General features: G+C 42.4%; 1 protein-coding gene across 1 annotated transcript in view; it reads left to right on the top strand.

Annotated features, from left to right (window-relative positions):
* Nucleotides 1–11,754, top strand: part of LOC144783793 (uncharacterized) — a 149,912-nt gene extending 138,158 nt beyond the window's left edge. Inside the window, exon 3 of the mRNA XM_078662546.1 lies at nt 5,302–11,754. Coding sequence (XP_078518672.1) covers nt 5,956–7,935 — 1,980 coding nt within the window. The 5' untranslated portion in view covers nt 5,302–5,955 and the 3' untranslated portion in view covers nt 7,936–11,754. The remainder of the gene's footprint in view (nt 1–5,301) is intronic.
* Nucleotides 11,755–13,226: the final 1,472 nt, after the last annotated feature.

The raw sequence follows: 13,226 nt of genomic DNA on the forward strand, positions 1-13,226 counted from the left end.
GAGGCCAGATCACCTGGCAGCCAACTCTGGTGCCTTTCAACAGCCCTAGTCAAAGGATCTTCTGTATGCATTTCGCCCATTCTCGATGATACAGGGAGTACTCTGGCAGGTGAGTCGGCAGAGTTGGTCCTAGCGACTCCTTGGTGGAAGGCCCAGTCTTGGTTTCATGTAGCAAACTCGCTGTCTTGCGCATCACCAGTGTGGATTCTCTCCTTGCCAGATCTTGTCTCTGACCCGTTGGGTATTCTGCATCCGTTGGTGTCTCAGGCGTGCTTGACTCTCATTGCATGGTGACTTTCAGGTGATTTTCAGTATGGTTGCACATCCCTAACTGGTCTCCCCAAGATTTCCACAGCCCCACTGAAAGCCTGTCTCTATGCGGCCACAAGACATATAACAGGCTCCAGGAAATTTGACTACATTACCCCTCATCTGAAAACGCTTAACTGGTTGCTTTACGAAGCGAGAATACAACTGAAAATGGCAAGTATTACCCATAAAGCGATCAATTGCAAAACACCAGCCTATCTAGCCTAGAAAATAACACTATCAAGAGGATGCAGCGTAGTCCGTAGTCAGGGAGATCTACTACTGAAACCGGACTGATTCCGTAAGAAAAGAACCTATGACCGAGCTTTCGCTGGTGCAGCGCCTATAATTTGGAACACTCTCCCCCCTAACATTAGAAGAATTGTGCCAATCTCTGCTTTCAAAAAGGAAGCCAAATCTATTTACATGAGTAAATACCTACCATAATCGCAACAGACTCGTCATTATCATAGATCCACATTGATCATAGGCATGCTACCTCTCACCTAACATTAACCTTTTTGGGGTACTGTATATATGTGTTTTTTTGCAAGCATCATTGTTTTCGCAAATAGTGTACAACTACTGATGACTTGGTAACAAAATTATTGATAGAAATACTAATGTAAAGTGCTCTGATACCCCACTCCGGGTCATGTCCGTGCTATATAAAACACCAAATAAATAAATAAATAACTGGCAAGTGCCAGGAGTTTAATAGGATGCTATGTTCTTTTTGTCGCAGTCTTGGGCTCACGCTACACACAAACGATATGTAGCAGCTTGGCGCCAAAGGGTATGTTGGTGTAGTGAACGGAATGTGGATTCACTGGGGCAGGTGTCCATGATTGTGAATTTCTTATCTGAACTGGTTACTGGAGGCCTCCCGTATAGGACAGTTTACAACTTCTGTTCACCTTTTTCTGCTGGACATCCTCATTTGGATGAAAAACCTGCAGGTGTCCATCCAAGTGCCAGGAGTTTAATAGGATGCTATGTTCTTTTTGTCGCAGTCTTGGGCTCACGCTACACACAAACGATATGTAGCAGCTTGGCGCCAAAGGGTATGTTGGTGTAGTGAACGGAATGTGGATTCACTGGGGCAGGTGTCCATGATTGTGAATTTCTTATCTGTACTGGTTACTGGAGGCCTCCCGTATAGGACAGTTTACAACTTCTGTTCACCTTTTTCTGCTGGACATCCTCATTTGGATGAAAAACCTGCAGGTGTCCATCCATTAGTATGAAACTTACTTTGGGGTATTCGGGTGGTCCATCCCCCACAACCAAAATGTTCTGTTAGGGGATGTTGTTGTGGTTTTGCGTTTTCTCAGAGCATGGCTGGCTAACGAGGATCTCTGTCATAACCAGTTGTCTCATTTCATGTCAACATATTTCGGATGTGAGGGCCCTGGACCTAGCGGGGGGTATATACTCCCTCTGGGGTGACTAACGATTTCAAGATGTACAAAAACTTCATTGAGATGTATCCGTTATCCTGCTTTTCCTCCTGATCAACAGTTATGTGTGGTTAAATGCCTCATATCATATGAGGAGTGTACCTGCAAATTGTGGGGAGATTCTGTGGGACAATTGCTCATTGATCTTTTCCACCAGGTCTCTTCAGCAGCCTTAGGCAGATTGGTTAAATGGTTGTTGGCTGAGGCTGGTATTGATGTATCCATTCTTGGAGCTTAATTCTGTTAGAAGGGCCATGGCCTCTAAAGTCTTTTGAACTTGTTCTTGTTTGGAGGACATTATGGCTGCAGCAGATTTGTCTTCTGATTCCACTTTTAAAGTATTTTTTCATAAACCTATTGTGGCTGTTGCATCAATGATGGTTGCTCAACTTGAAACTAGCATAATCCAAAGACCCCGGTCCTGCCATATCATGAAAAATTGTCTAGCCAATACACTAAGGGGCAGATTTACAAGCCCCGTGCGCCACTTTTGCGCCTCTGTTGGGTCACTTCTGTGACGCAGCGGCAGCATAAAGCTAGTGTCATGCTGCGATGGATATACAATGTGATGCATCTAGGGAGATGCATCATGTTGTAAAGCCCTGCGCCACATAAAACGGGCGTTCAGGCGCAGGGTGGGCATTCCGGCGCTGAGACGCCTCAGAAAAGTGCCAGAGTGAAATCTACAAGATTTCACTCAGTCACTTTTCATATACAGTAGTGCGGATTGTGTGGAATGTTGTGGTCTGAAACCTGATTGATTAGTGTGCAGTGCATTGGTTTCCTCCAGGAAAGTTGCAAGTTGCCTATTTACACATTTTTCACAGACTAGGAAGGAGCAAGATGGGGCGTAGGTTAGAGAGAATAGTCAGATCTGCCAATTGCTTCTTTTGGAGTGGTTTAACTGCACCCAGTTTCCACTCTACTGGTTTCTTTGCTGTGGAGAGGGAAGAGTTGATTATGTTATTTATGTTGGGATTCACAATGTCTATGAGAGCGTGTAATAGGGTAGGGGGCAAGGATCGAAGGGAGATCCTGATTTAATGGACATGATCGCCAAACGCGATTCTTCCAGTGTAATAGGCTTAAAGGTCAGCATACTTGTTCTGCCTGTCTCTTTGGAAATATCCTTGTACGTGGAGGTGAGGGTGGGAGAGGGGAAGTCTTTAAGTAGTTTCTGAACCTTCTCTTCAATACAATCCGCTATCTTAATGCAGAGACTGAGAGGGGGAATTTCTTGTAGACTTTTAGGATTTGTGAATAGATTGACTATTTTAAAGATCTCTTTTTGATTATTATTGGTAGTTTTAATTGCCTCCGTATAATATGCTTTTTTGTAGGTTTTGATCAGGGTGTGATATTTTCTGAGGGCTGTTTTAAGATTTTTAAGCTCATTTTCATCGTCGTTTCGCCGCCACATGCGTTCTAACGATCTAACATGTACTTGTAGTTCTTTTAAGGATTGTGAGTACCATGGGGACGATGGTTTCTTTTTTGAAGACCTATGACATGAGGCCTGGGGTATCAGCTGATCTTTCAGGGCATGTATCCACTGCCCAAAAAGCTGGCTATCTGCTCTAGGGTCTCCTAGCATGCTGGGTCTGTCCATGAGGGCTTTGGGAAGGAGATCTGGGTGTCCTATTAATTCCTTCCAACTAGCCTTGTTTTGTTGTGAGGCCTTGTTATAATCCCTACTAAGAGGCCTATTCTTAGTCAAGATATCAAAGAGAATTAGTTTATAGTCTGTCCATGTTAGATAAACGGGAGGTTTGACTTTGAGGGTTTCCAAGTTAGAGCATATACAGTCCAACGTATTGCCCGCCCTGTGAGTGGGGGATATGGAACGTTGTTCTAAGCCAAGCACGTCCATTATCTCCTTAAAACAAATAGTTCCAGGGTCATTGTGAGAGTCGATGTGTAAATTAACATCGCCTAGTAACGTAAATTTAGAGAACCTGAGAGCTAGCGTACTAATCAGTTCGCCGATATTTTCTAGTAATTCTTTATGCGGACCCGGGGGGCGATAAAGTAGTGCTCCTACGAAGGAGAAGTAGTCATGTCACTAAATACAGAATCTAAAACCCTCTGCTCCTTTCAGGTCATTGAGTTGGTTTATGGTGCACCTGAGAGTATCACGGTAGATAATCCCGAGGCCGCCCCCTCGTTGTAGCGCTCTATTTACCCTCTGAATGAGATATCCAGGGGGGAGGGCATTCGAAATGTCCAGGTTACACCAAGCCTTTAGCCAGGTTTCGGTCACAAAAAGGCAATCGAGGTTATCATTGATTATTAACCTCTTCCATGCATATGACGAGCTCAGCTCGTCATCAGCCACTGTGCTCCGGTGCTCATGATGAGCTCAGCTCGTCATGGCCCGTGGAACGCTCAGGTGCGTGGAGTATTCCCCCGCTGTGCTGAACGTTCCATTGAGCCAATGCACCTGTGACGAGCTGAGCTCGTCATGAGCACAGGAGCACTGTAGCTCATGAGCATGCGGGCGCTGTGCGCGCCCCCCTCCCCCAGCAGCGAAGGGGTTAAATCATAGATATGCAGCGCGTGTTTGCACATTGACCTTTCATTTTTTAAGGCCACCGCGTAGGTCTTTATTTCTGGCCTTCTCTTTGACTGCAGGTCTCTGTGTAGGATTAAAGGTTTTTTTGCAATTCTTGCAGCTAATAGGTCCCTCCCATTTGGCAGAATTTAAATACTGGTGGCAGGTCGGTGACTCATTTTTTAAAGATAATATAAATTCCCTAGTAAGGGGCGAATATGGTGGTGGAGAGACAGCATTTCTGGCCCTAGGCCCGGTCCGGGCGCAGACGGGCTTGCCTTTAGCGCGCCACCGGCGCGTCCGCTGCACGTCGGTGTCATCCTCGGCTAAATAGTGGAGTGTCAGCAAGCCTGTCAGGAGACTAGACCGTCTCCGTGTCCAAGATGGCCTCTCCTAATGTGCCACCGGAAGTGAAGGTTTCCTGTGAGAAGGTCGCGTTTAGAGCCTCCCTCCACTCAATCAGCACAAGCTGTGGTGGATCGGAGAGAAATACAACACAGAGCTATATGGGAATCCTTTGATAACTACTTCACCACCAACAAACCCCCAGAAACTGAAGACCCTATTTCTATACATTTTCATTTGCTACTTCAATCTATACCCATTAATCTAGATAAATGATATAGGCTGATGGTGTGTATCAATGATACTTACGATACTACCGTTGGCATATGTTATTTGTAACACTTACATGTGATACATTATGCATTTAAGGCTATGACATCAAGATGTAAGTGTATAATGTTATGACATTATCAATGACAGCTGTGATGTTTACATTGTGATGGTGTGAATTAGCTATGATCCTTATACCTTATTAGTTCCTTTCCACCCATTTATTTCCTCCGTCTACTCAGTTTGAATCTGTTTTTGTTGTGTATTAAAATGAAATTAAAATTATTTTTAATTTAAAATCAATTGTGTATGCACATTCTATAATGTTTCCATGTAAGTAATTTTAAATCTCTTTACATCCGACAGAAAACAATCCTTTAATGTACAAAATGTTTAAGAATAATGAAGATAATCCTGCAAAAACACAGTCCGAAATATTGAGCTCCAGTATTCAGGAAAATATAAGCTCAGTCAGAGACAGACAAACCAGAACATAAACTGACAGATCGTGTAAGAAGCATCAAGGGAAATTCAATGATTCTATGAGTCTGAGCTCTGCACCTCCACACCACAAAACTATGAAATGACATTTAAAAAATGACAACACTGATAATCCAGTTCCTGGATAAACATGTTCAATTCCAGCTTTAATCGCGCGATTGGTATGATGTGATTTCAGCACTGCTTTTCTTTCAAAAGTGTTATCTGACCACCATTCAGTGCTAGATGTGTATTGCAAACCCTTTCAGGCCATTCCACAGCAACCAGAGAAAAGCACAATGGATTGAAGCCAAACAACTGAAGGGTAAAGGAAAGAGGCATTCTGCTATCTAAAAAACAGAGTACTGTCCCTATTTGCACCGACCAGAAGGAGGATGGATCTTTACCCGCAAGCGTGCCATATCTGTATCCATTTTAAAGACATATTCATCCACCAAGAAGTCTTACACACATTATGAGTGTGGCAAGTATTTATTGACCTTTTCACTTTGTTGTGTAATCGGAAAGCAAACAAGCAAAATGCCACACACAGACAAGGAAGGTGAGAATGATACAAGTGCTTTATCAGTGATTTTGGCTCATCAAGAAACACAGTCATGGGATGTAGACAAATACATACCCGACTCAGAGACACTAATCAAGAAAGAAGTATCCGACACATGCAACAAGACCTTTATTTTGTCATCAATCTTAAAACGCCATCAGCAAATACACAGAGAAGAAAAACTGTTCAAATGCACTGAATGTGAAAAGAGTTTTAGTCAATCTGCACTCCTTACAGAGCATCAGCGAAAACACACAGGGGAAAAGCCATTCAAATGCAGTGAACCTGTGAAGAGTTTTGGTCAGGTATCAGACCTGAAACACCATCAGAGAACACACACTGGGGATAAACCATATAATTGCAGTGAATGTGTGAAGAGCTTTAGTCGATCATCAGACCTACAAAGACATCAGCGAACACACACAGGGGAAAACCTATATCATTGCAGTGAATGTGTGAAGAGCTTTAGTCGATCATCAGACCTACAAAGACATCAGCGAACACACACAGGGGAAAGGCCATATCATTGCAGTGAATGTGTGAAGAGGTTTAGTCGATTATCCTGCCTAAATCAGCATCAGCGAACACACACAGGGGAAAAGCCATATCACTGCAGTGAATGTGTGAAGAGCTTTCGTCGAATAACAGAACTACAAAAACATCAGCGAACACACACAGGGGAAAAGCCATATCACTGCAGTGAATGTGTTAAGAGGTTTAGTCAATTATCCGGCCTAAAACAGCATCAGCGAACACACACAGGGGAAAAGCCATATCACTGCAGTGAATGTGTGAAGAGCTTTAGTCACTTATCAAACCTAAAAAAACATCAGCAAACACACACAGGAAAAAACCTATATCACTGCAGTGAGTGTGTGAAGAGCTTTAGTCAACCATCAGACCTACAAACACATCAGCAAACACACACAAGAGAAAACCTATATCACTGCAGTGAGTGTGTGAAGACCTTTAGTCAACCATCAGCCCTACAAACACATCAGCAAACACACACAAGAGAATTCCTATATCACTGCAGTGAGTGTGTGAAGAGCTTTAGTCAACCATCAGACCTACAAACACATCAGCAAACACACACAAGAGAAAACCTATATCACTGCAGTGAGTGTGTGCAGAGCTTTAGTCGATCATCAGACCTACAAACACATCAGCAAACACACACAAGAGAAAACCTATATCACTGCAGTGAGTGTGTGAAGAGCTTTAGTCAATCATCAGACCTACAAACACATCAGCAAACACACACAAGAGAAAACCTATATCACTGCAGTGAGTGTCTGAAGAACTTTAATCAATCAGACCCACAAACACATCAGCAAACACACACAAGAGAAAACCTATATCACTGCAGTGAGTGTGTAAAGAGATTTAGTCAATTTTCAAACCTACAAAGACATCCGCGAACATACAGGGGAAAATTATATAATTATAGTGGAAGTGTGAAGAAGTTTAGTCGACTATCAGACCAAAAACTAAATAAGAGAACACACACAGGGGAAAACCCATTCAAGTGCAGTGAATGTGAGAAGATCTTTATACATTTATCAAGCCTAAAACACCATCAGAGAACGCACACCAGGGAAACACCATATCATTGCAGTGAATGTGTGAAGAGCTTCAGTCAATCAACAGACCTACAAAAACATCAGCGAACACACACAGGGGAAAAGCCTTATCATTGCAGTGAATGTGTGAAGAGCTTTAGTCAATCATCAGACCTATATAGACATCAGCGAACACACACAGGGGAAAAGCCATATCATTGCAGTGAATGTGTGAAGAGGTTTAGTCGATTAATACACCTAAAAAACCATCAGAACACACATACAGGGGAAAAGCCATACCACTGCAGTGAATGTGTGAAGAGCTTTAGTAGATTATCAAACCTACAAACACATCAGAAAACACACAGGAGAAATCTTATATCATTGCAGTGAATGAGTAAAGAGCTTTAGTCGATTGTCAAAACTACAAACACATCAACGAACACATACGGGCAAAGCCATATCGTTGCAATGAATGTGTGAAGAGCTTTTGTCAATTTTTAACCCTACAAAGACATCAGCAAACACACACCATCACTGAACACACATAGAAATAAACATAGATATGCAGTAAATTTGGTAAGAATTTAAGTACATCAACAATAATATTGACCCATCTGTGGACATACACCCAAGCAAAAAAAGTGCAGTTATTGTTGGGTGAAGTGATTATAAAAAATGATAAAATTGCAATTATGTAGGACATTCAAATACCAGCTGTTAGAAAGCAGATGGTAAAATACTGCACTAATATGAGGGAATTATAAAAGTGTCTATTCCCTGCTCTTGATAGTTTCCCAATATCTAGGAAAAAATATGAAATACCAGGAAACTTCTGGGAGACAAGCACAATGGTTTTTATTCTGTGGGAGAGTTCTAATGAAGAAAACCCAAGGACACTTGCTCATGCTACCTGGAAAAGCAACACTTTTAATAATGCTTGGACTAACACAGGAATTTTCAGCTAATGTGTGGGATTAGTGGTAAAGCAACAGTTTCAAATGGATTTAACAAGCTCTCACTGGAGAATATTCATAGCCGGTTGTGGTGTTTGGTCATTTTATGCAAGCTTGATGATTCTGTGACAGCAGCCAGAAGTAAATGTAGAAAAGCTAGCGAAGTGAAAGTAGGTAAATGTGGGCTATAGCACTGTGGGTTAATCCTTGCAGTGCGTGCATGACATTTACCTCTGGATCCTTGATGATGTGGAAGAAATTATGCTCATTGCTATCATCATTCAATCAAATCCTAGGAGACACAGGAGTTGAATAATCTAGCGCAATATGTACGTACTCTAGGATTTGCTATTAACTAATAGCAAAATCAAGCGATTCGCTATTGGTTCATTGCAGACAGCAATGTACAAATGTGAGTTCAACACATTTAACAATTCCCAGTGGGTCGCGAATAGACTTACCTCAATAATATTAATGAGGTAAATTTCGGATTTCGACCCATTGTGAATGGCAAAAATCACAGGAAGAGTGGTCTGCTCGGGGCACAGACCACCATGTCTGTGATTGCTTTTAAATAAAGTTATGTTTTGTAAATTCAGCACGTTTTCCTTAAAGGAAAACAGGATATGCTTCAAAATGTAAAATTAACAGTTTTCTTTAAATTTTTTAGGAGTCCCACAGACCACTGCCTGTTCTTAAAAGATATTTTCCCCTACATTCACAAAGGAGTAAGGGTCCATTGGGGCCCTGTTCCGATCATGTAAATGGATAACCACCATCCTGGAGTAGGCAGTAAAAGGCGAATGTTTTGCAACCGCATTTCGGTCACAAACATTCACACACACCACTGCGAGTTGCTATTAATCAGGGACACCCTCAACACGCTGGGCCCGATTCACAGAATAAACTTAAGACTCAATCCTAAACGTACTACTATTTTGGTATTCACAGAATGCACTTACTACTTTGGGCATTCACAGAATGAACTTACTACTTTTGGTATTCACAGAAGTTAGGATTTTGTCTTAAGTTTGTCTTAAGACAGACTTAAGACAGACTTAAGTTAGGATTTTGTCTTAAGTCTGTTTTAAGACAAAATCCTAACTTCTGTGAATACCAAAAGTAGTAAGTTAATTCTATGAATCCCAAAAGTAGTAAGTGCATTCTGTGAATACCAAAATAGTATTAAGTTTAGGATTGAGTCTTAAGTTCATTCTGTGAATCGGGCCCGTTGCTTTCTAATACCGATTCAAAAAACCCAATTTGCGATTCAGTCATGAATGACAGAATTGCAAATTGGGCATTTGTACTTCAAAAGAGACCTTGAGCCAACCATGTTATCGGTACCACTGCTGTACACCACCCTACTTTACTCTATGCTGCTCAACTCTTCACCCTTCCACTCTTACACCCTAATCCACCCACAATACTGTACACTTCTCCATGACACTCCTCTTCAATTCTTTCCATGCCACTCGACTCTGTTAGGTTATGCTGTGCTAAAAAGTTTATAAAGGGCTTGAATACCCATGGGCGTCTTGGCGCTGGTTGATTGGCAGTAAGGTGAGGGTACTGGGTACCTAGAGGTTAAAAAGCCAAGTTTTTCTTAGCTTCCTGAAACTCAGCAGTGTGGGAGCTGCTTTAATGCTCATTGGTAGACTATTCCATTCGCCTAGGCGCAGTGGTAAAACAACTGTCTCCCCATTTAACTCTCTTAAACCTGGGACAGGACACTGTCAGGGATTTTTTAGATTGAGGATCTTTATTTGGTACGTACCATGTTGAATTTTTTAAGGTAGCTGAGACCTAGATCATGCAAGGCTTTATAGGTAAGGCATAATGCCTTGAATGTAATGCGGTTATTTACCGTCAGCCAATGCAGTTCCTTAATGGAGGATGAAACTGAATGGAATTTAGGCAGGTCGAAGACGAGTCTGGCTGCTGCATTATGTACACTCTGAAGTTTCTTCATATGTTGTTTTTGAAGCTTGGTGAAAAGACCAATACAGTAATCCAGTTTTACTAGGATTAATAAAGACGGGATGAAAGGAAGGATATTTCTAATGATTCTCAGAGTGTTAAAACTGGCCGTGACAACTGAGCTAATGTGTTTATTAAAGCTCAGTTTGTCGTCTATCATTATACCTAAGTTTTTTACTTTTTGAGCAAGGGTAGGGAGGGTTCCCATCTCTGTTGGCCAGCATGCCAGACTCCAGAATATCACCTCAGTTGTTTCTGCATTTAATTTGAGACAATGCTTTCCCATCCAGCCCCTAACTGCTCTCATGCAATTGTGAAATTGAGAGATGGTTACTTCAGTGTTGTTAGCGGCCTTCACCACTATTTGGGTGTCGTCTACATAAAAATTAGGGGAAAAGCCAAAAGATCGGATCGACGAGGCCAACTCTGAAACATAAACATTAAAGAGCAAAGGTACTCTACTGTAACCCCACTTTACACCGCTCGGTTACACTCCACTATACGCCACTTTATGACACTCCAGGCCACGACCCTTTACCCTACTGACTTTTAGCCATGCTAAAAATCAGCCACTCCAGTGTACAACATTGCTGAAACATTTTGTCAAAACCAATAGCTCCTGTACAGGTGAGGCCTACTGGGTTTGCCAATTTTTGCTTAAGATTATTTTCATTGCTACTTTATTTACTGGGTGTTAGATCATGTTTCATTTAGAACCACAGGGTCTCTGATGGATGTGGAATGAAGGAGACGAGTACAATCAGCTACGAATACCATGTAAGGGTGAGCAGTTATAAAGCTAAGGTTATTTAAGGGCTGGATTTCTGTCGAAGTGTTTATGCAACAATCATTTCGAGAATTTCATAGTATCGAAGGCTGTTCCTAAAAAGCCCCTGTGTGCCTAACCGCCCTCTCAGATCCTCCAATTTGAACTTGCTGGTGACTCCTAAATTTGGGCTGGCTACGAAAGGAGGAAAATCCCTTGGAGTACTGGGTGCTAGGGTCTGGAATAAATTACCACTCCAACTGCGCCAGATCCCGTCAGAGACCCTTTTCCGAAAGGCTCTAAAGACATGGATTTTTAAATTCACAGACACAGCTTGTTTAGCATTAGTCTAATACTAATCCCCAGAAGACACCGGATATTTTCTCACCGGTGCCTCACTAGTTCCCTGACTAAACACCCTTTAGACACGAGTGGTCAGCGCCAAGATGCTCCGTGGAGTGTAAGGTGCGCTTTACAAAAATAAAATTACATTACATTACAGTGCTAAAATTCGAGCAAATGCAGTCTATGGAGCCACTCCACTGGTGTACGGAGTAGGATAGTATTGTGCTGTAAAAGAGAATTCCGTGGGTTCTTTTGGGGAATAACAATTTTATAGTGCTATGGGAGCTTAACTTTAAATGTATAATTGAGTGTAATGGAACTTAAAGCACTCCTGTGTTAGGTCAAGATATGAGTAAGTAAGTAGTCTGTGCTGATGTATGTGTTTTTACATGACAAACACTGCTGAGATTCTGAGAATAATGTTCACTGAATTATTTTGAGAAATTTTGTTGTCATTGAGTGTAAATGATTGGCACAAGGATCGTGATGATCTCTCAGTTTATTCTGCTCAAATAGGTATATGTAGTTGTGTTAAAATGTCCTCATTTTGGGTGCATATGCATTCCAATATGTCTACAGTCAGGGCACCATATCTAAAAGCAAGCATTGGCATGGCCAGTAGTTCTCTGCAACGTGAGAGTTTTTTTGAGGAACACATTTTTATTGAATTTTTCAGTTTGGAACAACAACAACAGTGTTAAAACAGTTGAATAAGACACGTACAATAGAGTGATGTAAAATATAAAAAAGTCAGTGTAGGGCAATTTATTTGGCACACAGTGAAAATTACATGAATTGTGTGGATGTTACTAATGAGATGGTGCATCAGGTTAGACAGTCTGCCCAAGCCATTTCCCCCATACCTTGGCATTTTTTCGGGGACACCCACACGCTTCGTAGACTGCCCGCTCCTGCTGTGTACACCAGTTCACAACAGCCCTCCATTTGGCCAGGGTAGGTGGTCTACAAGCCAACCATTATGAGGCATTACCCACCAAGAGGACCGTTCCCAAGAAGGACCTCTCAGCCCTTGTTCCCCCTGTCCCCTCAAATACCCCAAGTAAAATCAGTGTGGTAACATGGGAATCCCCCAGCCCAGAACCCCGGACAGTTCCCCGAGCGCATCTGTCCAGGAGGTAAGTATGATATCACAGACCCAGACCATGTTGCAAAAATCTGCCAGTTCTATGTCACATTGTAGGGAGGTGGGGGTGGGTGGTAGGCCAGCCCTATGCAGGCAGTGCAGGGAGAGATAAACAGAGTAGAGATAGTTTGAATGAGGAGTAGCCTGCCAAGGTTGTATGTTCCCATGGGTCCATTAATGCATCCCGCCAGTCTCCGTCCTCCCTAGGTCCCACCCGTTCCTTGCACCGGTTCCTGAGGTGGTCCAGTGTCCTGGGTGAATTAATAATGAGTGTGTTGTAGATGTGTGAGATCCCCCTCTACCCATGTGTCCCATCAGCCATTTGTCTTCCAGCGGACTGAACTGTGACAGGGCGTCTGGTGGAAGAGAGTGGGCGGCAAGTGTGTGTCTGAACTGGAGATATTTGTGAAACTGGGAGTTTGTGAGATTGTATGTCTGCTGCAGTTCGTGAAAGGACTGTATATGAGTCCCTGACTAGACATCCCCCAACCTT

The sequence above is a fragment of the Lissotriton helveticus genome, chromosome 1_1 (assembly GCF_964261635.1).
Source record: "Lissotriton helveticus chromosome 1_1, aLisHel1.1, whole genome shotgun sequence".
In the NCBI taxonomy this organism is placed as follows: Eukaryota; Metazoa; Chordata; class Amphibia; order Caudata; family Salamandridae; genus Lissotriton; species Lissotriton helveticus.